The 25,148-nt window shown below is 34.0% G+C and overlaps 7 protein-coding genes across 17 annotated transcripts; 4 read left to right on the forward strand and 3 right to left on the reverse strand.

Moving 5' to 3' along the window:
* Nucleotides 1-3,708: 3,708 nt before the first annotated feature.
* EXPA5 (expansin-A5) lies at nt 3,709-5,803 on the forward strand. Its single transcript, NM_001301916.1, has 3 exons — nt 3,709-3,874; nt 4,496-4,787; nt 5,494-5,803. The coding sequence occupies exons 1-3, from the start codon at nt 3,709-3,711 to the stop codon at nt 5,801-5,803; spliced, it is 768 nt and encodes a 255-aa protein (NP_001288845.1).
* Nucleotides 5,804-6,670: 867 nt separating this feature from the next.
* On the reverse strand, nt 6,671-8,487 carry LOC103875108 (lipoate-protein ligase LplJ). 4 transcript variants are annotated; one of them, XM_018659409.2, is made up of 5 exons: nt 8,216-8,487; nt 7,836-8,037; nt 7,521-7,759; nt 7,270-7,414; nt 6,671-7,183 (listed from the first exon to the last, which is right to left on the reverse strand). In XM_018659409.2, exons 2-5 carry the CDS (start codon nt 8,012-8,014, stop codon nt 7,150-7,152), a joined length of 597 nt encoding a protein of 198 aa, XP_018514925.1. In that variant the 5' UTR covers nt 8,015-8,037; nt 8,216-8,487; the 3' UTR covers nt 6,671-7,149. The 4 variants fall into 4 exon arrangements, with proteins under 4 accessions (XP_018514925.1, XP_009151816.1, XP_009151815.1 ...); XM_009153568.3 differs by having other exon boundaries at nt 6,753-7,183; nt 7,266-7,414; nt 7,836-8,045; nt 8,216-8,484; XM_009153567.3 differs by having other exon boundaries at nt 6,753-7,183; nt 7,266-7,414; nt 7,836-8,048; nt 8,216-8,484.
* A 99-nt stretch (nt 8,488-8,586) lies between these two features.
* Nucleotides 8,587-10,153, reverse strand: LOC103875109 (probable calcium-binding protein CML45). The gene has a single exon (XM_009153569.3). It carries the CDS (start codon nt 9,292-9,294, stop codon nt 8,728-8,730), a length of 567 nt encoding a protein of 188 aa, XP_009151817.3. The 5' UTR covers nt 9,295-10,153; the 3' UTR covers nt 8,587-8,727.
* Nucleotides 10,154-14,997: 4,844 nt separating this feature from the next.
* LOC103875110 (oleoyl-acyl carrier protein thioesterase 1, chloroplastic) lies at nt 14,998-16,868 on the reverse strand. Of its 7 annotated transcripts, XM_033273876.1 has the most exons (8): nt 16,581-16,868; nt 16,388-16,494; nt 16,286-16,295; nt 16,162-16,194; nt 15,972-16,085; nt 15,625-15,715; nt 15,464-15,549; nt 14,998-15,357 (listed from the first exon to the last, which is right to left on the reverse strand). In XM_033273876.1, the coding sequence occupies exons 1-8, from the start codon at nt 16,751-16,753 to the stop codon at nt 15,195-15,197; spliced, it is 777 nt and encodes a 258-aa protein (XP_033129767.1). In that variant the 5' UTR covers nt 16,754-16,868; the 3' UTR covers nt 14,998-15,194. The 7 variants fall into 7 exon arrangements, 1 of the variants encoding a protein (XP_033129767.1); XR_004448699.1 differs by adding an exon at nt 15,818-15,866 and having other exon boundaries at nt 14,998-15,402; nt 15,481-15,549; nt 16,162-16,494; nt 16,581-16,790; XR_634339.3 differs by adding an exon at nt 15,818-15,887 and having other exon boundaries at nt 14,998-15,402; nt 15,481-15,549; nt 16,162-16,494; nt 16,581-16,790.
* Nucleotides 16,869-17,087: 219 nt separating this feature from the next.
* On the forward strand, nt 17,088-19,487 carry LOC103875112. Its single transcript, XM_009153573.3, has 9 exons — nt 17,088-17,350; nt 17,782-17,905; nt 18,003-18,054; nt 18,137-18,212; nt 18,308-18,390; nt 18,489-18,585; nt 18,674-18,719; nt 18,800-18,888; nt 18,978-19,487. The coding sequence occupies exons 1-9, from the start codon at nt 17,290-17,292 to the stop codon at nt 19,244-19,246; spliced, it is 897 nt and encodes a 298-aa protein (XP_009151821.1). The 5' UTR covers nt 17,088-17,289; the 3' UTR covers nt 19,247-19,487.
* A 215-nt stretch (nt 19,488-19,702) lies between these two features.
* On the forward strand, nt 19,703-22,536 carry LOC103875113 (amino acid transporter AVT1I). 2 transcript variants are annotated; one of them, XM_009153574.3, is made up of 4 exons: nt 19,703-20,557; nt 21,024-21,123; nt 21,212-21,819; nt 21,916-22,536. In XM_009153574.3, exons 2-4 carry the CDS (start codon nt 21,033-21,035, stop codon nt 22,432-22,434), a joined length of 1,218 nt encoding a protein of 405 aa, XP_009151822.1. In that variant the 5' UTR covers nt 19,703-20,557; nt 21,024-21,032; the 3' UTR covers nt 22,435-22,536. The 2 variants fall into 2 exon arrangements, with proteins under 2 accessions (XP_009151822.1, XP_033129680.1); XM_033273789.1 differs by having other exon boundaries at nt 21,031-21,123.
* A 380-nt stretch (nt 22,537-22,916) lies between these two features.
* On the forward strand, nt 22,917-24,115 carry LOC103875114 (protein AIG2 C). Its single transcript, XM_009153576.3, has 5 exons — nt 22,917-23,168; nt 23,244-23,316; nt 23,385-23,477; nt 23,577-23,660; nt 23,741-24,115. Exons 1-5 carry the CDS (start codon nt 23,047-23,049, stop codon nt 23,858-23,860), a joined length of 492 nt encoding a protein of 163 aa, XP_009151824.1. The 5' UTR covers nt 22,917-23,046; the 3' UTR covers nt 23,861-24,115.
* The last annotated feature ends 1,033 nt before the right edge of the window (nt 24,116-25,148 follow it).

Below are 25,148 nucleotides of genomic sequence, written 5' to 3' on the forward strand. Positions count from 1 at the left end.
TATATATTTGTAACCAAAACATAAGTAAAATAGATTCAAAAATAAGAAAAGAACATCAAACTAGACCATTCTAAATCAAACGAAAGGTAAAAATAGTTATTGATAGAAAGAAAACCAAATAAAAGAAAGCATAAAACGAAAACCAAGTTCTCATAAAATAAGAAATATTATACAATGAAAACAAAACAAAAATCTAAAAACTTCAAGCTTCAACCACCAACTTCAACCATCAACTTTAATATAATAGATAATTAATTTAGATGTTCAATAATTTCTTAGTGTATTTTGGATAAATATTAGGAATTAAGATCGTGTTTGGTACAAGCTATTTTGGGGGATTTTGAATCTTTGGAGTTCTATCGGGTATCCATTTAGGTTCGGTTCAGATAATACCCATAACCCAAAATACCATAAAACAATATCCAGTCGTTATTTACGTCGGGTTCGGATCAGTTTGGATTAATTTTTATTGGATCGGGTTCGGTTCAAATTTTCGGGTTCGGTTTATTTGCCAAGTCCTATCAAAAACTAGTTTAGATACTTAGCCAATCTCTAAAAAAATAATGCAATCCATTTTTCAAAAAAGGTAATGCAATCCGCGTCAAGAAGACGAATCTTAAAAATTCACTTTTTCAATAAAAACATAAGAAATTTCCTTTTCTCCCCCGCGACCAAAAGAAATAGTCCGCAGAATTAAACCCGAACTCCGACATGCTTATGTGGCGTTGCTGGATGCGCCTCCTTTTCCCCTTCATCCTCTTTTTTTTTTGCTATTATCCTCCTCTTTCAGCCCTAGTTGATATGCAACCTTCTCTGAGCCGTTTCGAGTTCTCGTGAAGCTGTGATTTGCTCGATGGTGGCGGTTATCGGCGTTCTTTGGAGAGGCGGCGAGACTCACGGTGTCTGAGGAGAAGATAGTCATTTTTTAGGACTGAAGAACTCACCAAATCTGGTTTTCATTTTTCAGATCTCTGGTGAGAACTTCATGGCGTCGGCACGTGGGTTGGTCAAGTCTTCCATGTCTTGGATCTACCTTCTGGTGAGACGGTGATACAGATGGAGAAGAGACACGAAGTACGGTGGATGAAAAAATTATCTCTGGCTCTCGGGGACAACACACTCCAAGATTCATTTTGATGGAGTAGTCACCCAAAGATATTATCTTGGCCGGTGAAGCGTGGCGGAGCTATACTTCCCAGCACTGGTGATTGGATTGAAATTTGTCCCGGGGTATGAGTTCCGCATCTTTTGTAGCTGCGACTTGGTATACCGTTCATGCTTACCGATGTCAGGGTCCAATTTTCAGTCCGGACTGTTCTGTCCAGTTTATGGCTATGGACCGAGGCAAGGGTTGACAAATGATATGGGTCAAGTCCAGAATGCACTGTTTGGCTATTAAGCTGTTGGTACACGGACTGAACCAGTCGCTTGTTTAGTTAGAATCTGGTTTTGGTTCATTGTCCGGCTGTATGTACTGTTGTTTACGTATTGTGTGGTCTAAGTAGGGGTCAAGAGACGGTTTCTTTCAGGTCGTGGGAGGAACTCGTGTCATTGTGGTGAAAATACACCGATGAGTAGATTGGGTAGTGTAGGATCCGACTCAGTGTTCATAGGCGTTACTAGATCTCATTGGTTGTATGTTGGGTTTAAAATCTCTTGAGGTTGTCATCGTGTATTCACATTTGGATAATGAAAAACTGATGTTGAGCAAGAAAAAAAAAACAATCCACTTTTATTGTACAGTATTTTAGAAATTAAATTATATCCCTCTTTAACACTTTCTAAAATATTTTGTCGGGATAAAAAAATCACTAAAATCAATATCGATAAGTAGACATTACTCTCTCCGAAATACAAATATATGATGTTTAATTAAGATTTTTTCTACATATTAAAAAGTAATAAATACATTATTTTAATTTTTTTATCAATAAATTTCACCACTCATAATTTTATTTTTTATTTTATGTTTTAGTTTTAAATATAAATATAAATACATCAATTATATCCTAAAATGTTAATTTTTTATATACAAGATAAAATGTTAGAACATCATACATTTGTATACCGAATGAGTATGTTTTATGACAATTTTTACAATAGAAATTGATATAGGTTTGTAATAATTGTACTTGTACCATTTTTACAATGGTACACCTAGAAATATATTCCAAGTTAGATATATGTGTTCCCTCCAGGTGTATGAAATCACTATTTATTAGAATTACTTATTTTTCTAAAATATTTTGTCGGTTATAGTACAGATCCACTGATCACATGCATGCATTGCCAAATTTCTCGTCTTAAGAATCGAAAGACTAATGTCACACGCCACTGAATCACAATGTCGCATACCGGTGTATTTTACAAATGGAGATACTTCACATGGAGTACTATTTAAATCAATAATGTTCTAACGACTAATTAAACCACCATGTTTATCCGCCTAACGGTAAGAATAAAATCAAAGTGAGAAAGTTGCTCTCTTTTCTCAACTGAAATCAGAGAGTTCTCATTAACAACTTTTTAATGATACAAACAATTATGTCAGTTATATTGAATACCATTAAAGAAAATTTTGTTTGTCAAAAGATGGATTCACCTGATACTTCTATACGTTTTGGTATAAATATCGTTTTAACAATTTTAGTGAATTACGAAATATTTTAAAATATATATTATATTTTTAAAAGCTAAATTGACTTTTGGACTTACACTTTATTTTGCAATTTAATAATTTTATAAAAGGCTATTAATTAGATATTTTCTATTCGAAACGCTTTATTATTATATGAAACAAAAGAAATAGTTTTGAGAATCGCCAATTTTGCAGTTTTTTATTAATATGTATAAATTTTTAAATGTTGGGTTCCTGTGTGCTTTCCTTTTTAAATTCTTATCTTCTGTTTTCTTCTCAAACCAGCTGTAACCATTTTTGTCCAATGAAGTATCTTCAGTTTCATAAAAAGTCCCAACCGTTCTTCATCACTTTTTCTACCAATCCAATGCATCTCCGGTTTTCAACAACAAATTTAGAAAAGTAGTAACACCCAGGCATACAACAAAAATTAATAAATGGAGATTGCAGTGAAGCGTGGACCAAAAAAAAATTGCACTTAAATTCTCAAAATTTATTACCTGGATAATATCATTTATAGAGCTCTATATTGTTTGTCTCAAACACTCAAACCCGCATATTTATGAATTTAACTGCTATTTAAATCGTGTCTCCGTATGATTACTTCCCCACCTTTAAAATCCACTTACTTCTATAGTTTATAAGAAAAAGGAAAATATCTATAATGTTGCAGTATCACAATCACATCTACTAATCTCGATACGCATTTATTTCGTACCTTGTGTGACCTTTACGATAGATTCCAATTCATTTTGACAAAATTTATTTTATTCACCTCTTAAATTAACATTCACATCACCTTTTATCGTTTACGTCATGTTCTATTACTATCCTTTTATGACCTTCCATGGACATTAAACACATAAAATGAAATAAAATTAATTACCGAGTGTATTGAAGACCAAGAAGCAGTTGCATGGACCCGGATTGATTCATTACCGCTAGAACTTTGTCCGAGTCCTTCTTTCTATTTATACCAAACTTTCTTCTTCCTCAATTTCATCACACCAAACCTTCTTACTTCTCCATATTGACAAAGATACCCATTTGCTTCTCTTAGCTTCTTCATCATGGCGGTTTTAGTAATATCTGCTCTCCTGCTGCATGTCCTAGCGTCTTCAACCTGTGTTCAAGGCTTCTACCGTCGTGGCGGCCACCATCCTGGGGGCCATGGAGGACCGTGGATCAACGCTCATGCTACTTTCTATGGCGGTGGTGATGCTTCCGGCACTATGGGTACCTTATTTATCTCCAATAAATTTTATTTCTCATTTTCACTTGCATCACTGTAATTTTTAACTGACAAAAGTGTAGTGTTAAACGTAGTCTTTTTTTTTTTGAAACACGTAGTGTTAAACGTAGTCATCTCACGGTTTCAGAGCTAGCCAGTTCGCTCGTAACATAGAAACATGCAAACAATTGCAACGGCAAATCATGAAAATATTGTTAAGAATACTATATTATACAAACAGAAGAAGAAGAAATCGACTCATTGACGTCATATGTTTTTAAAAACTAATTGTCTGAAACGCCATTTTTAGCATTTTCTTCATGTATGTATGTTATATTTATCCTCATTAAACTAATTTTCCTAACCGAAGATTTGCACTTTTCATATACTACAAAACACAAACGCAAACGCCGGAAGCAAATAAAAGAAAACCTTATATATATTTGGCGACTTGACGTTTGCGTTTACAATTAATAAAATTGTTTTATCTCAAACGTAAAGATTGTGATTTTTTTTTTTTGAAAAAACAATGGACACTAGATATAAACGCAAAGACAAACAGAAAAGAAAAACCAAGTCTAGTTTTTGTTGTGGACTATAAACATTTGCCTAATGAACAAAATTAGGTGGAGCATGCGGGTACGGGAATCTGTACAGCCAAGGTTACGGAACAGAGACGGCTGCGTTGAGCACCGCGTTATTTGATAACGGACTTAGCTGTGGTGCCTGTTTCGAGCTGAAGTGTGTCAACGATCCTCAGTGGTGCATACAAGGCCGGTCCATCGTGGTCACTGCCACTAACTTTTGTCCTCCTGGTGGCGCTTGCGATCCTCCCAACCACCATTTCGATCTTTCTCAGCCCATCTATGAGCATATCGCTCTCTACAAGTCCGGTATCATTCCGGTTATGTACAGAAGGTACTAATTTATTAACCCGGTTTATGGACCCTCCCATTAAATGTCTAGAAGTTGCATAGTACCATAATACTGAACTATTATAAGCGTACTTTGTGAAATATTACTCGTATAATTGTAATTTTATTAATATATCACTAGGAAATTTTACTATCGCTCTCGGGTCAAAAGATAATTATACTCTAAAAATATCAAATATTAAGTAAGAAAACAAGATTAAAGTTGGACTTATTTAGAAATAGATGCATGAACTAACAAAGTAACAAATATCTCTCGTCTGAATTTTGGAAAAAAAAAGAAATTTATTTTCAAATTAGTTTAAAAATAGAAATTTCTTATATTTGAACAAAAGTCTTTTTGTTTTCTTGTTTCTATAGACCGACGAATATGAAAAGTAAGAGGAGCCATGGAACCCACAATTGAACAAGATTGTAAATATGTTGAAAACACAAAAGACACGTAGCTGCGTGATTCATCTTATACTATTATACTATACTACTTAATGGAATTTAAACCTATTAATATGCATTTACTACTTTGGACCAGTTGATAAATGTCGTATAAATTGGTTATTAAATAATTAATAGACCAAAACTGTATATCGGTATCAGTTTAAATCAACACCAAACTTGTGGTACCTTTTCGGGAGAGCTATTTGAACTTTCATAATAGCATTATAACGCAATAATTGTTTTGGATGAATATATAGGGTTCGGTGCAATAGAAGAGGCGGGATAAGGTTTACGATCAACGGTCACTCGTACTTTAACTTGGTGCTGGTCACAAACGTGGGTGGAGCCGGGGACGTACACTCTGTGTCAATGAGAGGGTCAAGGTCAAAATGGCAGTTAATGTCAAGAAATTGGGGGCAAAATTGGCAGAGCAACTCTTATCTCAATGGTCAAAGTCTGTCGTTTGTTGTCACCACAAGTGATCGCCGAAGTGTCGTGTCGTACAATGTTGCTCCTCCCAGTTGGTCCTTTGGCCAGACCTACACCGGAGGGCAGTTTCGGTACTAACTAGTTCTATAATAATTAAGTGATATATATTGCCAGACCGGTTTAGTTTGCTTCGGTTATTGTAATTGCTTCTTCCTTTTTTGTTGTTGTAATTTCCGGTTTTTCCAAGTTGGGGACCTCTTTTTTGGGTAACCAATTGAAATCTGGACTGGTAGATGTGTGTGAACGAGTGAAAAGAAAGAGATAATCCTCGTTTTATAATAAGAAAAATAAAAGTGATATTGTTATTAAAAAAATGTATGTGATATTAAAGTTTTTATTGCCTTCTAGTTTTAAAACGTTGGAAGACACTTAGAAAATGCTAGTTGTTCTTTAGTATCAAAAAGTACTATAACGAAAATTCTAGGATTGAGTATATAAAAAATGGTTCAAGATGTATTATAAATATTTCTTTATGATCAATTTTTTATTTCTTTATTTTTGAAACATTTTATGATCCATTTACGGTTCCCACTTCCCAACATGCTTAATCAAAATAGGTTTTATAATACTTTCATATTTATATCCATGTTGTCTCTGCAATTTTCCGGATTAGTTGCAGTTAAGCGTCAAACACAAAGCTAAACTACAACGTTTGATGGATTTAAGCTTGGCTTGATTTTAGTGGGACTTGTTAAAATCTTGAAAGATATGATTCCTTCTTCTTGAATGTGCATGTGTTTGCCACTATGAAACTACTACTTTTTTGGTTATTCCTTGAATAATGAGTAGAACATGCATATGCATACACACGTATGTTATACATGATTTACTTCATAAAAATGGATATGCATATGTTTGCTCTTATATACCTATATTTATACTCATACAAGGAAATGGTATACTTTAACTTTAGATACTGGTAAAGGGTGGGACGGGGGAGACGAATATAAAGTGACATATATTCAAATGGTTTTTTTTTTTTTAATATGATGTCAGTCAACTGAAACAGTTCTTAACAGAGCAACCACTAAAAATGTATGCGTGGGGGTTTATTGAATTTCTGAACCAAAATTTGAAAACAAGTTGTAAAATAAAACACTCAGCACATATGTTTCTTACGGATTCTGAGTTAGACCACGAATTGAATTCTAAGAATAGTCCACAACGAGGCAAATAATCAAGGACCTCAGCAAACTATAGCAGTTTTGCATTCCATAACTAGCATGAGCAGTACGCTCATGCACTCTGAGCCGTGCCTGACATTGCTTCTCGGAGTTCCTCCACTGTAAGGAGCCTCGTGCTCTTCACATGTTCTCCTTTTGCGTAGGAATCTATATCCTCAAGGTTCACTTCCTTCATTGCAAACTGGTTTCCCACAGCCTTTACTGTCTTCTCAACAAAATCTGATCTCTCAATGTAATCCTTCATCCTACACACGAACTCTGTGTGATCTCTTTCCTGCAATGTACCAAAACAATTGCAACTGATCAAGTAATCACTTTGAAGACATTTAAAATAGAGATGAAAATAAGGATCATACCAACCGGTACTGTGGCACTTTGGAAGGCAGCTTAAGGTAAGCCATGTTTCTAACATTGTAGTCCCAAAGAAATGACGTATGGTGTATCCATCTATTCCTGATTATTGACTGAGCATTCCCACCAAATTTTCGGTCGCCAAAAACATAATCTGAAAAAAAATCCAAATACAAGAAAGACGAAACATTAAACCTTTTGATTGTGAATGAAGAAGAAGGAAGAGTAAAAAGAACATATAAAAAGAGTTTCTCACAGACCGTTCTCACGTAGTTGGAAACCATCAACACCCTCAAACACTTCACCATACAATGAGCCACTCCATGCCATGACAGAACGAGGATAAGGCTGGACACTTGGAACATCATCCTTGTTGCAAATCAAACTCACAAAGAGAGTACTCTTGTCCACAATCACCGTCCCACCTCCAGTGAATCTTTTGATCACCGGTATTCGATCTTTTACAACAGGTCCAACCTCAAGAAGCTGAGAAGGCTTCCTGTAAACAGAGACATGCTCAAAGTCAACATCCGCGGCAATGATTTCATCACAAAAGGCAGAGGCAAGGTCTTTACCCTGACAATCCCATGACAATGGTAGGGACATTGGTTCCATCATTAACGATACACCAATTATCAGAGGATGCTCTAAGAAGCGTTTCTTCTAAATGAAGTTGTTCCAAAATCGGTGTTCCTTTAAGTCTAACGAGATTCATCAGCGGGAGTCTCATATCCTTGGCTCTACTTATACTCATCTTAAGCCCTTTTGGAGCTTTACCTGAGAAGCTTCTAGTAAAGATAAGTTCCTCAAAAACCCAGAACACAAAAGCATGGAGAAGGTCGAAAAACAGACAAAGCTAGAAACTTTGATTGGTTTTTGTTTCTAATATCGACAAAAGGCATATGATTCCGATCATGAGGCATCAAATCTCAATTCCGACAAGAAGAGATCTTACCTTAAATCGAGAAACTCCGACGAGGGTCGTTGCTCGGCGATCTCGGAGTGAAAAGCTCGAAGACTCTATAGGTCGTTAGATGCCCATGTAATATGCTTTCAGGCCCACGCACCTCGAAGCAACGCGCTTTGTCAAAGCTTATGCAACTTCTATTGTACACCTAAAGACAGCTTTTTGATGGTACCCATTGTCCGATTTGCCCCGGCGGTAAGTCGGAATCGGTTCCTACCTTAATCACCGAGCGTTGACCAGAGAAGGAATAGATTTAAGCTATGCGCGCAAGGTGTTCGATTAAATACCGCAAAGGGATTATCTATGTTGTGTAGTGTGTTTAAGTTGAAAGTTACGAAATTACTAAAAAGTCCTCGAGATATCATGAAAGTCTGATTAGTATTGACAACAACTATGTTTAAGCATTTAAACATACACAATCTCATCCCCAGTAGAAGAATTAAGAACAAAATTAATACGTTTGGTGAAAAGAATAATAACAAATTAACAATCATATGATTTTAGCAGAAGCTACTCTCCATGAACTTAACAAACCCATTAAAGTCGATTCTTCCGTCTTTGTTTCCATCTAACGATCTGATCATAACCGAGCACTTCTCTAGGTAAGATCCTTCTTTGAAACCCAAGATTGTCAAAACTCTCCGCAACTCTTTAGCGTCGATGAAGCCGTCTCTGTTTTCATCGAACACGTCAAAAGCTTGCTTCACTTCCTCCAAGCTCGCTTCTTTCTCTTCGAACAAACTCGACATCTCCTTGGAACTGTACCGTTCTTGAAGATCATCGCTTTCTTGGTCGGGAGATAGACCTAAGCTTCTCATAACCATCTCTGCGTCTTCTCTAGAGAGATAATCATATTGGTCTTCTTCTTCTTGCTCTTCTGTGTTTGTGATCACAGTCTGGTCTTGGTTCCTCACACGTTGATGGTGTTGAAGTAGAGGCAAGAATCCGGACAAAAAGATGCGAGCAGAAGAAACCCATCTCCCTAAACTGATGTGGAACAAGTTGAACAGAGCAAAGAAAAATAGGGAAGATGATTGTTTGCACTCAGACAATAAACTCTTCTCCATGGTTGTGTGTTTTGATATGAATGAATACAATGAACTACAAAGAACTAAGTAATGCGTCCTAGAGGAAATATTGAAGATATAGAATTTGTGTGTTTTAGATGAAGTATATATATAGATATGATAGTGTTTTTTTTAAAAAGGCAACAGAGAGGAAGGTGGTGGTGGTGCAGGTAGAGACAAGACAAAGTCCGTGTTTGATAAGATAATGGAAATAAGGAAGTTTCTTTCTATTTCCTGGAACATTGTTGGAATGGTTAGGAGTTGTTTGGTCTTATTTGGAGAAAGTAGACGGCTTGACTTGATTTTTCATTTATTTAATAATTTGTGTGTGTATATTTTTCTTCTTTTCATTAACAAAGAAGAAGGAAAACATGCAGATACATGGACTGAAAATCTTTGGAAGAATTCAAACTTTATTATACTATGCATGTTTTCATCGGTCTGTTATATATATATATCTGTTAAATTTCGAGACTTTGTGTACAGTTAGAATTCAACTATCCTTTCTATAACATCAAAACTCGAGAGACCAAGACTTTGAATTTACACAAGACGTTCTTTTTAACTAGTGCTATATATTTCCATCCTGATTTGACTCGGCATATGAATGCAACTAACTTCTTAAGCACGATCATGTAAAAATAAATAAACACACAAAAAGGTATATTGTTTACTATCTAATTAATCTTTCCAATGTGAATGTCTCATTAACAATTTAGGATTTATGGTTAAGAAAACTCAAGTGAAACAAAACTCTTTTGAGAATGTTAAACTCTACTATCAATACTATTAAAACAGAAGCAATTTTTATCTACTTACAAATAGTATAGGTTAGACCATTATATTTAATTATATTTCATATTATTTCTATTCATATCTAATTTAATTATTAAATATACATCATACCTAAAATTAAGGAACTAACTAACTAATCTGTTATCTTTTAAACTAATGAATTTAATTTATATTAATTCGAAATTTAAATAACTACTCAATTATATTTTAGTTATTAATGTAATAAATACTTATATATATATATATATATCTATTCATTTGTATATATACAACTATATATTAATCCAAATGCAAAAAAAAAACAAATTGTTCAAAACCCTCACCAAATACATAAAAATATAATTTTATAGTTAAGAGTATTAAATATATATATGTTAAAATAAATATTAATAGTAATTATACGATGAAACATGTTACTGTTGATAGGTTTATGAATGTATTTTTTACGGGTTACTGAAAGAGACATGTAACATATATATCAAATATAAACTTATTGAAAAAATATTAACAAAAATATATCATAAAACATTACATTAACATGAATCGATGCCAGAGAGTAAGGGTTAATATTTTAATTATTTAAAAATGTAATTATATATATATATATATATATAAATTATAAAAATTAAGAACTAAATATAATAAAAATATATATCAAAATAAAATAATAAATATTTACATTTCTAATGCGAATAATGAAATTAGCTTTTAAATTTAAAATAAGCCATATACAAAAAAATCAAAAAGTATCTAATAACATGTGAATAACAAAAGTAAACTAACTAAATAAATAAACAATTTTTTTTTGCAAACGTAAATTATTAATTTTTAATAGACGTATACACATTATTGATACTCAAATCTATTTCATTTTTAGTATGCATCCTCTCAAATATTGATCCATTAACAAGATGAAATTTTAGTTGGACTAAAATTGTATTTAAATTGGAATATCACTTTCATAATATATTCACTATTCATCTGAACATTCATGAATATATATTATAATACTCTAAATATAATAATAAATCAAACCAAAATATATATTGGGTCATCTACCAGCTCAACCGATAACCAGATCTCGGGTTTTAGCGGTTGTTACGGGTTTTAAAGAATTTTTAAATAACAGTTTTTTTTTTAAACTAAAATGAATTACATATGAGGCACCGAATTTACCAATTTTACTGCGGATCGGGTCGGGTTTCAAAACACTGAATATAATGTTCCATTTGTAATATCTAAGTGTAGATACAATTAAAATACAAATTTATATCAAATAAACTTGGAATGTTTCGAAAATGATCCCGCGCTTTGATAGCGCGGGTCAAAATCTAGTCGTCATTCATGGTCTACTTCCACGCTTTAGTGTATGTCCAAGTGAATCATGCTGTCTAGGGAGAGAACTAAATAGCTGCACTACAAGAAAACAGCGACATACTGAGGGAAAATATCGTCGGTATGTCGTCGGAATAACGCTATTCCGACGACATACCGACGAAAAAAGTCCTCGGAAATAACTCCTCGGAATTTCATTTTTCCTCGGAAATTCTTCGGAAATTTCCGACGGAATTCCGAGGAAACGAATTTCCGAGGACCACATGTTCGTCGGAATTTCCTCGGAATATTCCGAGGAAGATGTCGTCGGAATATCCCGAGGGATACACTTCCTCGGAATATTTCCAAAATTAAAAAAAAAATATAAATTTATTTTTTTAAATTGAAATTCGAAAATATAAAATTAAAATTGAAATAGAAAATATATTTAAAATACAAAAAAAATAAAATAGTTTTTATAAATAAAAAAAAATTTTATAAATACAAAATTAGTTATAATAAATATAAATATTTTTATAAATATGAAATCATCTTTTTATAAATACAAAATAGTTTTTATAAATACAAAAAAACTAAAATAGTTTTTAAAAATAAAAAAATGTTTTATAAATACAAAATTAGTTATAATAAATATAAATATTTTTATAAATATGAAATCATCTTTTTATAAATACAAAATAGTTTTTATAAATACAAAAAATAATAAAATAGTGTTTATAAATCAAAAAAATGTTTTATAAATACAAAATTAGTTTTAATAAATATAAATATTTTTATAAATATGAAATCATCTTTTTATAAATACAAAATAGTTTTTATAAATACAAAAAATAATAAAATAGTGTTTATAATAAAAAAATGTTTTATAAATACAAAATTAGTTTTAATAAATATAAAATAGTATAAAAATTAAAAAAATAGTTTAAATAAATCACAAAAACAGTTAATAATTACAAAAAATAGTTTTAAAAATATTTAAAATGTTAAATAATTACAAAAAATAGTTTTCATAATATTAAAAATGTTTAATAAATATAGAAATTTATATTTTTTATATAAAATACATAAAACGTTTTATAACCACAAAAAAATGATTTTAAATATTATATATATGATTTTTAATCTTAAAAAAGTTTTATAGATTTTAAAAATGTTTAATAAATATATAAATGAATTTAAAATGCAAAAAATAGATTTTATATACAAAAAACGTTTTCAATATATATATATAATTACAAATTCGATTTTTATAACCACAAAATTAATAAAAACTAAAAAAAAAAATTCAAATCAAGTGATACAAATCAAATCTACCATTCACCCTAACAAAATCTATAAATCTACCATTCACCCTAACAAAATCTATAAATCTCATTCCAAAATCATCAAATCTACTTAAAAACCATACAAATCTAACCTAAAAGAGTGGGATAGGGTTCATACATGAGGATTAGGGTGGAAATCGCGAGGGAGAAGAGAGAAAGCGCCGCAAATCGCAAGGGAGAAGAGAGGAGTCGACGAAATCGCTAGAGAAAGAGAGATTGCGGCGGAGAGAAATGGGGAAGAAGGTCGGGCTCGACCTAATAAAATGAGGGGTCCGACGGAAATTATCCGTCGGAATTTCCTCGGAAATATTTACTATATCCGTCGGAATTTCCTCGGAAATCATTAATTCAATTTTCGCGAAATATTTGGCGGCTTGGTTTACCCGGTTAAATGAAAATATTCCGAGGAACCAGGTTTCCTCGGAATTTCCTCGGAATTTACCGAGGAAATTCCGAGGAACCAGGGTTTGGGGTTTCAAAACATCGATTATTTTCGCCGTATTTCATTTCTTATACAATTATAATGCATACCATTGAGGATTCTTTGTATAGATGATCATAAACCATGAAATAACAAAATTTCAAAAATAATTGTAAGTATTCTCTTTACCGTTTGTTAAAGTGTATAAGTGTTTCTCTTATGTTGTGTGGTTTTCGTTCATGCAATCGTAAAAGTGTTTGTTATTGGGTAAAACACCAAAGTTTGACTTCATAATCTGGTTAAGATACTTAATGAAGGTTATATACGTGTTATTCAATCCGTAAAACGTTGTTTTCGGTTTAAAACCCCAAGTTCCTCGGAATTTCCTCGGAATTTTCCGAGGGAATTCCGAGGAAAACTCTATCGTCGTCGGAATTTCCTCGGAAAATTCCGAGGAAATTCCGAGGAAAAGGAATGTATAATCAAATCCCTAAATCGACAAGATCTATTCCGAGGAAATTCCGAGGAAAACCTTTCTGCCCTCGGAATTTCCTCGGAATTTTTAAAATCCCCCCAACGGCTTTCTAACGTCTATAATATTTCCTCGGAATTCATCGGTTTTTTCCTAGGAATACTATTTTCCTCGGTATTCCGTCGGAATATTCCGACGAACTGAATTTTCCTCGGTATTCCGTCGGAATATTCCGACGAACTGAATTTTCCTCGGAATTCCGTCGGTATATTCCGAGGAAATTCCGAGGAAGCCAAATTTTGTGTTTCCTCGGAATTGCCTCGGAAATTCCTCGGTATATTCTGAGGAATTCATTTTCCGTCGGAACGTCCGTCAGAATACCGCTGTTTTCTTGTAGTGCTGCATACATAGTCTGATCTTCTTCTATGAATATTCACATTAAGGCCAGCCATAACTGAAACCAACTTGACAAAATACATAAAGATTTTCATCCATCATAAAGCAATAAAAATATAACGTTTAAAATGAAAGTTTGTGTCCTTATTCTTCATACTAGGAGCTGAGCCCCGCGCAAGCGCGGGGTTGTGCACATTGTTGTTGTGTTGTCTATATCTGAGGAGGAAATGAAGATTGTGTAGTTGGTGTTCTAAATATGAAGATGCTCTGACCTATATAATAAGAGTTCTGAGATTGGTTTTGAAGAGCGATGTTTTTGTCTTGGTATTGTGGTTGTGTGTGAAATGTAGTGGGTTACAGTCAGGCTAATTAATAATTTACGTTTAAAATTTGGGCTTACTTTCATTTATAATAAGTTCCACAGAAGGCATGTATACAGAGTGGACGTTTATGCAATGTTTACATGAGTTCCATATTTCTATGTAAACATGTACAGATGCATTTAGTTTTGAACATTTTCAATATGCAAGGCTTCATCAACGATATATAAAATCTTAGTCACTATCCTTTTGGTGGGAGGTAGTTTGCCGTAAAATGCAAGGAAAAACAAAACAAAGTTCAAAATAGGAAAAACACAGGTAGTTGAAAAATTTTAAAGAGACGAAAGCTGAAGATCATAATAAATGTTATATATCCCAGTATATTGATTTCCAAGATTCCTGATAGATATTCTCTCATTTCTATACCCTGAAGATCATAATTCACTTGGGAAAGACACGATATGATCGTGGTTTGGAGAACATAGACAACATATCTTATGCGTTTGGTAATGCATTTAGAAAAGCAGCTCAAGAGAGTAGAGCTGATTACTATCATGAGATGTTTGAGTCATCATGGATCGTCTTAGATGCTTCTGCGGTAAACTCTTTCATGATTAGATTAACTGAGAAGCTTTGACATAACTTTCAATGTATCTTTACTCTGTTTATATTTTACCAATTCTCTGTTTTCTATTTATTTACTCACATTATTTGAAATTTATGAGACTTTGTAATAGGCAGAATCTGTTATCAGTCATGTAACTTGTTTAATCAAATAAGCAAAGAGGTTTATGTGAAAATGATTGGTCCTTGACTCGTAATGGCTTAGGGATTGTCTATCTGGAGGGCTTCTTTCTCCACAGGGTTGTCCCACAGTTGATCTCCTGACCATCTCCAGATAAGAACTGGCTATCGTTGTGGCTTTGTGTGCCTGATGTTGCAGAGCCATTCTTTGAGGTGGTGAGTGAATCCACCACATCGTCTTGCTGACATTCTCGTCTGTAATCCAAAGTTCATGCGTGTCTACAATCTCTTGAGTATGCTCTGACAATATCAGAAAACAAAGTCATATGGTGATTACTGAAGTTATTATTTTAAAAAGAACCTGATGATGACACTAACCTCAAGAATCCATCCAATATAGGTGAAATTATTGACATGATGGTTCATGTCGAGATCAGCTCGTCTTGGCTGCAAAGAAACATGATTATAAAGTCCTCTAGGAATGTTGATTCCTACAAAGAATATTATTTTTCTATTTTATACCTTTAGTCCAATGATTGAGTACTTAGCTAGATCTTCGAGTGTGGGGATTTTCTTCAAGCTTCTGTTATTTTCCTCCACAGGAAATGCTAATCTACAAAGATATACATAAAACATAGTAGTGGGCATTTCATGAATATAACGATATGATTGACCAGCAAGCATTGCATTGACCTGGACACAAAGTTCCTTTTACCTGGGTTCTTTAAGACAGAACATCAAGTGCTCGGAAATGAAAATTATATCTTTAACATAAATCCAAGTAACTGAAAGTTATATCTTTAACATAAGAAAATTTAATTCTATTGCACAAACCAATGGAGAAAGCAAAAAAATGATGAGAAGGAAACCTAGTAGCACAGCCAGTGACTTCAGCGTTAGCAATGTCCTTAAGAATCCAATCACGCCTTGTCCCGATCCTTCCTTCACTCTGACACCATGTCTCTATCTCAACCACATCACCCCTGTAACCAAAATTTTCAAAAATTCAATCCATTTGTTGTCATCAAACATACAGAGCAAAAATGAAAAAAACAATACCAAGCTGGATATCTGTAGATCTCAATGTGCATTCTCGAAGTGACCCAAATGAGATTCAGTTTCCTCATGGTAGGTGTTGTCGCAATCCCATCAGTCGAAAATGCAACGCTCTGAAACTGATTACATCGCACCTCCTCACATACATCAAACCAACAACAAAGTTATTTTTTTTTTAAATATTGACCAATCAAAATTCATACATAGTTTTAACTATCTACAATCTAACCTGCAAAAGATCTGTGACGAGCGTCCACCATTAGAAACTGAATCCCCTCTTCCTCTGTCATCACCACATCGCTCCATTGGTTCGTCTCCACCCTTCGATTCTTCAACCTGCAACAAAATCAAAGCCACACATAAGAGAGATGATGAGAAAGTTAATTATTTGTAGATCTAAAAAGGAGGATGGGATCTGTTACAATTGACAGAGCCGGTAGTGGAGATGGAGAGACATGAGCAGAGATCTCGCGAGAGTGGAATCTGAGGAAAGAGAAAAAACAGATGTGGAATGGAGAGAGTCAGAGAAGAGTAGAGACGCAGAAAAAGATAGGCGGAGAGGAGCAGAGCTGTCACGATATAAGAGAGAAGGCATCACGGTGCTTGTATGACGATTACTTGAGATTAATGGTTTGGTTAGCTTGGGCTGCAATTACGATTTGTTGGTCTGGGTTGCCAGTGACGTGGCAGAATGAATGGATGAGAATATTTTGCCTATGTGGCATCCTTTATAACATTCAAAATTAGTCCCTTTTATATAGTGGGATAATTTTTTTCATTGACATTAATACAATTGAAATGGTCATAAAGAGGATTGGGATAAAGAAGCCCATACAACGAGTTTATCACTTATTAATGGGCCTGAGTTTGGGTCTGACTGAAGCCCATAGAAGGATCTTTTAAAGAGTTTCAAAAAAAAAAAAACAATTTTCCATTTCTTCGTATTTTGTAAAATTTAAGTATATGCTGCTTTTGGGATTGTGCCTTCGTCTCTTCGATTTTTCTGGTTGTGTGTGGTTTCCCCCATCGACTCTTCTGGGCTTCCCTCGATTTCGTTTCGTAAACGATCCTTTCGAGTTTCGATCGCCATCTCCCGACAGAGAAAGCTTCGAGCTCGAGAGAGAATAATCCATGGGCTCCTCGCCGGTTCAGGGTCGGCTCGATATATTCGAGATATATCGCAGATTTTGTGGTAAAGTCTCTTCCTTTATCTCCCTCCTTCTTCGATCTGTTCATGTTTGTTCTTCAATTTGAAAATATTTAAATCTTACATATATAGTATTGTTCTTAAGTTCTAGCTTCGATTGCTTGGAGGTCTCTGTTCTGTCTTTGAATCCTTGAGTTGTTCTGTTTCAATTCCTCTGACATTGCTATGGATAAAAGTTGATTCTTTTGAGCTCAATGGTTTTTGGGGTTTCGGTTTATGGAAAAGCTGATAACATTATATGAATAAAGTTTCCTGCTTTGCTTATTGAAGTTGAGAATGGTGTAAAGTCTATAGCTTTGCGTATTGAAGTTGAGAATGGTGTAAAGTTTCTAGCTTTGCTTATATTTATTGATAGCTGAGATGTGTAAAGTTTCTAGCTTTGACTCTTTCCGTTGGGCTTTGATATTCTATTGCAGACATTCGATCAAGTCAAGTCTTATGTAAGATTAATAAAAGCAACGAGGAAACACAAAGAAGTAATTATTCTAAAGAAGCGTTAACTCACCTCATGAGTCTAGTCGAGAACAAGTTTCAGGCAAGGTGATTGCTTATCTTCATGGCTATCATATGATGCAATACTTACTTTGTCTTCTCCTGATCCGTTCGCTTATTTCTCCCTTTGCATATCCCATGATAGAAACTCCATTTTTGATGAATTGTTCAAGTTGATGTCACGTCTGGACTTAATGGCAAGTGTTTTCATCTCTTACACCATTGGTTGACCAGCTGCACTGTGATCTATCTAACCCTTTTGATCTGTCTTCTTTGTAGGTGGACTTCTCTGAGTTTACCCGCTTCTATGATTTTGTTTTCTTTATGTGCCGCGAGAATGGACAGAAGAGTATAAGTAAGAGCTTCTTCTCCTTTTCAACCCAATCGTTTTGGTTATACCCTCAATGTCAGCGAATACTGATAAGTACCTCTTGATTGAATATTGTGCAGCTGTAGCGAAAGCTATTACCGCGTGGAAACTTGTTTTGGCTGGGAGGTTTAGATTACTTAACCGCTGGTGTGACTTCACTGAGGTACCCATCTCTTTCTTGTTTTTTTTTTATTAGTGTAAACGTTAGTTTCTTGTGTTTTTTTCTATCTAATGAGACGAAGGTGATGTTTTAACTTGTAGAAAAATCAACGGCACAATATTTCAGAAGATACCTGGCAGCAAGTCTTGGCGTTTAGTCGTTGTGTTCATGAGAATCTTGAAGGATATGACTCCGAAGGTACAAATTCTTTAGACTTCTTACCAAGACAAGTGTATTTGTTTGTGTTTTCGTTCAACTTATTGTTTTTTTTTTTGGTTACACTCAGGTGCTTGGCCTGTCCTCATCGATGAGTTTGTTGAGCATATGTACAGGTTTGGAATCAACACTCAACACATTATACACACTGCACAGTAAAAAACGAAAGCCTAATCTTTTTGCACTTGATTCACAGTATTCTAGGACCGAGTAAGAACACTAGCTTGTCCTGTAACTGTGGTGACACAGAATCTGAATCATGCCTCTATGAAGATCCTCTTTCAGGTATGTTTGGTTTCTATAATCTGAGAGTTTTTGTAATTTCCTGACATGAGTCTTATTGTCTTCTTCCTCTTCTGCTCAACGTTGTTTAGATAAGCATCATAAAGATGATAGTCGCTACCACACGGGTTTAAGAAGTGTTCCAGGCTTAAAGAGAAAAACATCCCAAGCCTACGATGAAGAAGATGATGATGATGATGATGAAGAAGTATCTGAAAGTCGATACTCTTATTCGTCTCCATACTTGAAACGATTCAGATCCGAGGACAGTCCAAGATGTTCATCCAACTCGCATTGTATGATTGAGCGAAGTCTCTCACAAGGGTTTGCGAGTCTTTTATCCACTGGGGATAAGCCGTGAAACACAAGAAACCATCCTACATAAGCAATAGATGATTATATACAAAACAAAAAAGAGGTCTCAAGTTAACGGTGAGTTCTTATTTTGTTGTGAGCTATATCATATTTGTTCCCCAATCGATTTATATACTAAGTTTCCATTTTACATTTTCGAGTTTTAGAGCAAAAAAGACTATTATGCTCCCTGTGTTATTTAATGTTGAATTTTCTTGAGAAAATTTAATGATAAGTATTACTAGCTACTACAGACCATGATTAGCAAAGAAAGAGTTAGCATAACACTAAGCCCAAATTAATTAAAATTCCCAAATGAGGATTAAACATATAATGTATCATACTACCTCTAGTTCACTAATTGTCTTTTTCATTTGTTAGTCTCTTGTCAAGTGCATTCATCACGCTATGAACATCAAATTAGTTAATATAAATATGTTTTTTTATCAAAATATATAAATATGTTAAGTATGTGAAATAACACCACATATTTGATTTAATGCAGCTAACCAAATGAATCTAATCGTATAAACCACGTTAAAAGTGGTCAAATCTTAATATTAATTCGTCCTTCAATTTATGAATTAACGGCTTTGTTCAACCCTTATAATTAATTAGGGAATAAATGAAAAAATTAAATTGCCTAAGAATCATACACGTTGAGAGGAGAGAAAAAGGGAAGTTACGGCCATATGAAGACTTTTTTTACTGCACTTTTCTCTCTTGAAGAACATAACATCAAAAGGAACTTTTCTTGTAGTTTAATAAAAGACAAAACGTAATTGGGTTAAAGATTATTATAATTTTTTGACAACAATGAAAATGAAAACCACCCAATATAAATAAGACGCCAAGGGTTAAAGATTAGTTAGAGGTTTAAAGTTTAAACGTGTATAATTTAGATTGTGGTTTAGACATTTAGATAATGTGGGTAAATTTATCAACTCGAATAAATATCATAAAGTGATATGACTCATCTAGAGGAAAAAATGTTGAAAAAGTCTAGGCTTGGATTAAAGATATACTTCATAGGTTAGCGGTTTAAACGTCTAGAATTTAGAACGTATTTTAGATTTGAGAAAAATACCAAAATCTAATTAGTTGGCATTGAATGCCTATCTTGTAAGGCTATAAACCTAAACACCTAACCAAGTTTCCTCTACCTTCACATGTGTAAGACTCCACTCATTACTCTTCCGTGATCTCAACGCTTAGATATGAATACTTGATTTCGTGTCATTGTTCAGGCTCGGAGATTTGTTTTGGAGATTAAGCCCCTTAGATTCAGAGAAAGTTTAATTTCCCATTTATTTTCCAGGTACGTTTTAGGGTTTTTGAATGGTTTATGTGATCTCTCATTATTTTATGTACGGGTTTCTATTATATACTTTGTTATAGATGACAATCTTCCTTGAAATTTTGGGATTATGATCACATAATATGATCAAATGGATAGCCGCAACAACTATTTTCTTTGAATATTTGGTAACAACAAATTATTTCTGAAGTAATTGATTTTGTTTTATTCTATTGCATTCACAGTCAGACATCACAATGCCTTTCGCTTTAGGTGATCACACCCATATTGATTAATATAATTGTTTTCTTGAAAATCTTCAATTATTTTCACGAAAAAGATATTATCACTATTTCTAAAAGAAGTTCAAATTGTACAAGTTGAAGACAAAGTTAACATATATATATAAATACTACACTGCATCATCGGTACTTTGTTGCATAAGTTTGCAAAAATAAAATCACATTCTCTACTTTTCTATGAGAAGTTATTAGCAATGGAAGAAGATAACCACGAAAAACAACTTGACGATGGCGGATCTTCCTCTCTCTTTAAGACTTGCTTCAACGCACTCAATGCCCTTTCAGGTTAGTTTCTTTAGCTTCCATGCATTTACATACTTACTCATAACATAGTAATTAATATTGCTAATGATGATAGTTTGAATTGTATTAGGAATTGGAATACTATCCGTACCATATTCACTAGCTCGTGGAGGATGGTTGAGTCTTTCACTTCTCTTACTCCTCGCCGCAACCGCCTTCTACACATCCTTACTCATTACAAAATGTATGAACGCTGATCGCACCATCAAAACATATCCTGACATTGGAGAACGCGCGTTTGGTAGACCAGGAAGAATCATTGTGTCAGTCTTCATGCACCTAGAACTCTACCTAGTCACCACAGGTTTCTTGATCCTTGAAGGTGACAATCTTCACAATCTTTTCCCGGGGTTTAACATCAAACTGATGGGGTTGAGATTGAACGGGAAACAATCGTTCATGGCGTCAGTGGCCCTCGTCATCATGCCAACTCTATGGTGGGACAGTTTAAGCGTCTTGTCTTATGTTTCCATGAGTGGAGTTTTAGCTACGGCAGTGACTCTTGGATCAATATCTTGGGTCGGAGCATTTGATGGAATAGGGTTTCATCAAAGTGGAAAGCTGATCAACTGGAGTGGGATCCCTACCGCTTTGAGTTTGTATGCTTTTTGTTATGGTGCGCATCCCGTGTTGCCCACTTTGTATTCTTCTATGAAAAGCAAACATCAATTCAACAATGTAAGTCATTACATAAATCTTACGTTCTTTATCTTTTCTTTGGTATATTCTAAAAGTGAATACTAATAATGTTAATATGAACCTTTTTTTGGGCAGGTCCTACTTATATCTTTTATACTGTGCACCATAGGTTACACATCAATGGCGGTTTTGGGCTACTTAATGTATGGATCTAACACTTTATCACAAATAACATTGAATCTTCCGATTCATAAGACGAGTTCAAAGGTGGCGATATACACAACCCTTGTAAACCCCATAGCCAAATATGCATTGATGATCACACCAACGGTGAACACAATAAAAGATTGGTTTCCTAAGAAGTACGCCAAGAAATCATACTTGCATCTCTCGATAAGTACATTGTTCATAGCAAGTAGTGTGGTCATCGCTGAGACACTTCCTTTCTTCGGCTATATGATGTCTCTGGTTGGTGCATTACTGAGTGTAACGGTTTCCATTCTTCTCCCTTGCCTATGTTACTTGAAGATCTCTGGAAATTTCAAGAAACTTGGGTTCGAGACTGTAATGTTGTTTGGTATGGTGGTGATGAGTGTTCCCATTGGTGTTTTAGGAACTTACATTGCAATTCGAGAAATGGTTGGTAGTGTCTGAAAGTTTATATTTATTATAAAGCAAATAAAGATATTATAACAATTTATATGTTTATGTTTCTACATCTTGTTTTATAATGACATACTTTACTTTGTATGTGTATTAATATGTCTATGCATCATACACTAATGATGTCGGTTAAATACAATAAGACATTAACCAGAAAGAAGATTCTCTGCAGGGAGATACCAAAGCATTTAGTGTAATTGTAATTTTATTAAAATACCAAAAATGATATCATTTCACGAAACTTGGTGTTTTTGTGAATGGTGTTAACCAAAATTGAGGTCTATTCATCACATAAAAGATATAATTTAAATGTAACAAAATGATTACTTATGAATTACAAATAATTAAATTTTAAAAATTAAATGATATGTAATATTGTTTTTAATGTAAAATTTTATGTTATGGTTAGAGAAAAGAATAATGTATGACATCAGAAAACACTAAATTTAGTGAAGTTCAACCCTAAATTTGGTGTTACTGTTGGAGATGCTGTTTAAAGTTGAGTAGTGGACAATAGACGACAGAACTAATGATTAAAGGGTGATCATCGACTACATACATTATTGTCAATTTCGTCTAATCAAATCAAAACAGAGGAAGAAGATGAGTTGCTCTGATGCTCCGTCTCATAACTTATTCGTTTACGGCAGCATTCTTGAACCAGCCGTCGCCGCCGTGATCCTTGACCGCCCCGCTGATACCGTTCCCGCCCTTCTCCACGGCTAGTACGTTCACTTTCTTCCTCTCCGACTAGTTCTTTTCTGATACGTGATTAAACTCTGATATGCTTTGTTTTGTAGTCACAAGTATAAACTCAAAGGACGTCCGTATCCATGTATTGTCCCCTTTGAGTCTGGAAAAGTCAACGGCAAGGTTTGATTCTATCTCAGTGTTCTGTTTTGATATGTATTTTGTATTTGAATATTTTTGTGTTGGTGAAGGTAATAACGGGAGTATCCGATGCTGAGCTAAACAAATTCGATGTGACTGAAGGTAGTGAGTATGAGAGAGTGACAGTTGAAGTTGTAAGGATGGTAAGTGTTTGGGACAAGATCTTTGTCTCTGTTCACAAATCTAATGCAAATTTTGGTGTGTTAATTTGTTCTGAGATTTGGAAGGATGTGATGATACAGGACAATTCGGAGAAGATGAAAGTGGAAACTTATGTTTGGGTTAACAAAGATGATCCTAGTATGTATGGAGAATGGGATTATGAGGTTAGTTTTTTCTTTTTTTTTCCCAAAAATATTTTTTGGCAGATACTTAATTAATTTTGGGATTGTACGTGTGTGTATAGGAATGGAGAGTGATTCATGCGGATAAATTCGTGGAGGCGTTTAGGGAAGTGTTGGAATGGAACAAGAATCCAAATGGGAAGACAAGAGAGGATATCGTGAAATCACTGTCTGATGATTGACGATTCTTGCACAAAGACATAAGGTGTTGTTTCTTGGCTGCTAATCTTTGGCAGAAGAAGAGTATGTAAGGAGTGTCTTTTTTCTAATATATAATATGTTTGTGTTTTGTGTGTTGCTACTTGCTAAAACTTAAAACTGGTCTTCTATTTGAATTTGTTTGTGTTACTATGGAATCTTGTCTGCCAAATTATGATTTATGGGATCTTGAGCTGAGGTTCAAGAGTTCTACTTATGAAGTCAAATGATATGTAGTATTGTAGTTAAGAGTTTATTGCTAGGACCTAGGATTGTGTGCATCAGTTTCTTCTTATGCAAATGATAGTGCTTGATTTTGAAGATCATCGAACTACATTAAACCTCTATGGCTCTATCCATGCAATCTCAAACTACATATTAAAAGCAGAGGGTGAGGAGTAAAATGAGATGAAATAAAGTTGTGTAGTCTCTTCTGTTTTATAAAGAGTCATTTCATAACAGTTGTGTAGATATGTTAAGAAATTTATTTAAAATCATTTATTAAAATATCTAATAGATTTTGTTTCTAATCAATACACTAAATTTTTGAATTTTGTTTAAATTTTACACTGAAAATATGAACCATACTCTTTATTAAACGAAAAAAACTTTAAAACTTTTTTTTTGGGTAAATTTTTTTTTTTTTTGAACTGATTTTTTGGGTAAATTTAAAACTACAATTTTTGTATGAAGATTGTTTCTTAGAGATTTTGAACATTTGATAGTCAGTATCAAATACACCACCAAACTCGGCAAGTACATACATTCGTACCAGAATATTCTACGATCATACACCAAGGGTTTATTTATTTATTTTGCATGAGTGTAGAAGAAGAAAAAACTGAGGGCCGACGTTTGTAGTAATATAAGGTGTGGCGGCAATGACAACCATCATATAATCATATCTAGTCAAATTTTGCTTCGCTACTTCAAAGATCAAAATGCTATTTTAATCTACGTTACATGGAAACGGAAGCGGAAACGCGGAAGCGGAATCGTATGGAAGCGTAGAAACGATTTTTTTCAAAAAACTAGGAAGCGGATCCGTATTGGAAGCGTATATATATATATATACATATCATATAAACCCACATAAAACATTTATTTTTTCCTTTTTTATTTTTATTTACGATTCCAACTATCAAACTTAAACGCTTCCAAATAGGATTCATCGTTTCCATCACGCTTCCATATCTGTTTTTTTTGGAAACACGATTCCGGCACGCTTCCGAGCGATTCCGCACGCTTCCGACTCCGTTTCCGCTTCGGAAC

The sequence above is a fragment of the Brassica rapa genome, chromosome A06 (assembly GCF_000309985.2).
Source record: "Brassica rapa cultivar Chiifu-401-42 chromosome A06, CAAS_Brap_v3.01, whole genome shotgun sequence".
Taxonomy (NCBI): domain Eukaryota; kingdom Viridiplantae; phylum Streptophyta; class Magnoliopsida; order Brassicales; family Brassicaceae; genus Brassica; species Brassica rapa.

What these genes read in the sequence shown, in the direction of transcription:
- EXPA5 (NM_001301916.1), top strand. Translation starts at nt 3,709, where the DNA reads ATGGCGGTTTTAGTAATATCTGCTCTCCTGCTGCATGTCCTAGCGTCT. An exon ending in TGATGCTTCCGGCACTATGG is followed by an intron (nt 3,875 to 4,495) that starts GTACCTTATTTA and finishes GAACAAAATTAG; the next exon opens with GTGGAGCATGCGGGTACGGG. An exon ending in ATTCCGGTTATGTACAGAAG is followed by an intron (nt 4,788 to 5,493) that starts GTACTAATTTAT and finishes ATGAATATATAG; the next exon opens with GGTTCGGTGCAATAGAAGAG.
- LOC103875108 (XM_009153568.3), bottom strand. Translation starts at nt 8,014, where the DNA reads ATGAGTATAAGTAGAGCCAAGGATATGAGACTCCCGCTGATGAATCTC. An exon ending in ATTGTCATGGGATTGTCAGG is followed by an intron (nt 7,760 to 7,835) that starts GTAAAGACCTTG and finishes CTCTGTTTACAG; the next exon opens with GAAGCCTTCTCAGCTTCTTG. An exon ending in TTTCCAACTACGTGAGAACG is followed by an intron (nt 7,415 to 7,520) that starts GTCTGTGAGAAA and finishes ATTTTTTTTCAG; the next exon opens with ATTATGTTTTTGGCGACCGA.
- LOC103875109 (XM_009153569.3), bottom strand. Translation starts at nt 9,294, where the DNA reads ATGGAGAAGAGTTTATTGTCTGAGTGCAAACAATCATCTTCCCTATTT.
- LOC103875110 (XM_033273876.1), bottom strand. Translation starts at nt 16,753, where the DNA reads ATGCCTTCTCTCTTATATCGTGACAGCTCTGCTCCTCTCCGCCTATCT. An exon ending in ATCTACAGATATCCAGCTTG is followed by an intron (nt 16,086 to 16,161) that starts GTATTGTTTTTT and finishes TTTTGGTTACAG; the next exon opens with GGGTGATGTGGTTGAGATAG. An exon ending in GAGGTTAGTGTCATCATCAG is followed by an intron (nt 15,358 to 15,463) that starts GTTCTTTTTAAA and finishes TTTGGATTACAG; the next exon opens with ACGAGAATGTCAGCAAGACG.
- LOC103875112 (XM_009153573.3), top strand. Translation starts at nt 17,290, where the DNA reads ATGGGCTCCTCGCCGGTTCAGGGTCGGCTCGATATATTCGAGATATAT. An exon ending in TGTCACGTCTGGACTTAATG is followed by an intron (nt 18,055 to 18,136) that starts GCAAGTGTTTTC and finishes TCTTCTTTGTAG; the next exon opens with GTGGACTTCTCTGAGTTTAC. An exon ending in GCTGGTGTGACTTCACTGAG is followed by an intron (nt 18,391 to 18,488) that starts GTACCCATCTCT and finishes TTTAACTTGTAG; the next exon opens with AAAAATCAACGGCACAATAT.
- LOC103875113 (XM_009153574.3), top strand. Translation starts at nt 21,033, where the DNA reads ATGGAAGAAGATAACCACGAAAAACAACTTGACGATGGCGGATCTTCC. An exon ending in CGCACTCAATGCCCTTTCAG is followed by an intron (nt 21,124 to 21,211) that starts GTTAGTTTCTTT and finishes GAATTGTATTAG; the next exon opens with GAATTGGAATACTATCCGTA. An exon ending in GCAAACATCAATTCAACAAT is followed by an intron (nt 21,820 to 21,915) that starts GTAAGTCATTAC and finishes TTTTTTGGGCAG; the next exon opens with GTCCTACTTATATCTTTTAT.
- LOC103875114 (XM_009153576.3), top strand. Translation starts at nt 23,047, where the DNA reads ATGAGTTGCTCTGATGCTCCGTCTCATAACTTATTCGTTTACGGCAGC. An exon ending in CCCGCCCTTCTCCACGGCTA is followed by an intron (nt 23,169 to 23,243) that starts GTACGTTCACTT and finishes TTTGTTTTGTAG; the next exon opens with TCACAAGTATAAACTCAAAG. An exon ending in ATGGAGAATGGGATTATGAG is followed by an intron (nt 23,661 to 23,740) that starts GTTAGTTTTTTC and finishes GTGTGTGTATAG; the next exon opens with GAATGGAGAGTGATTCATGC.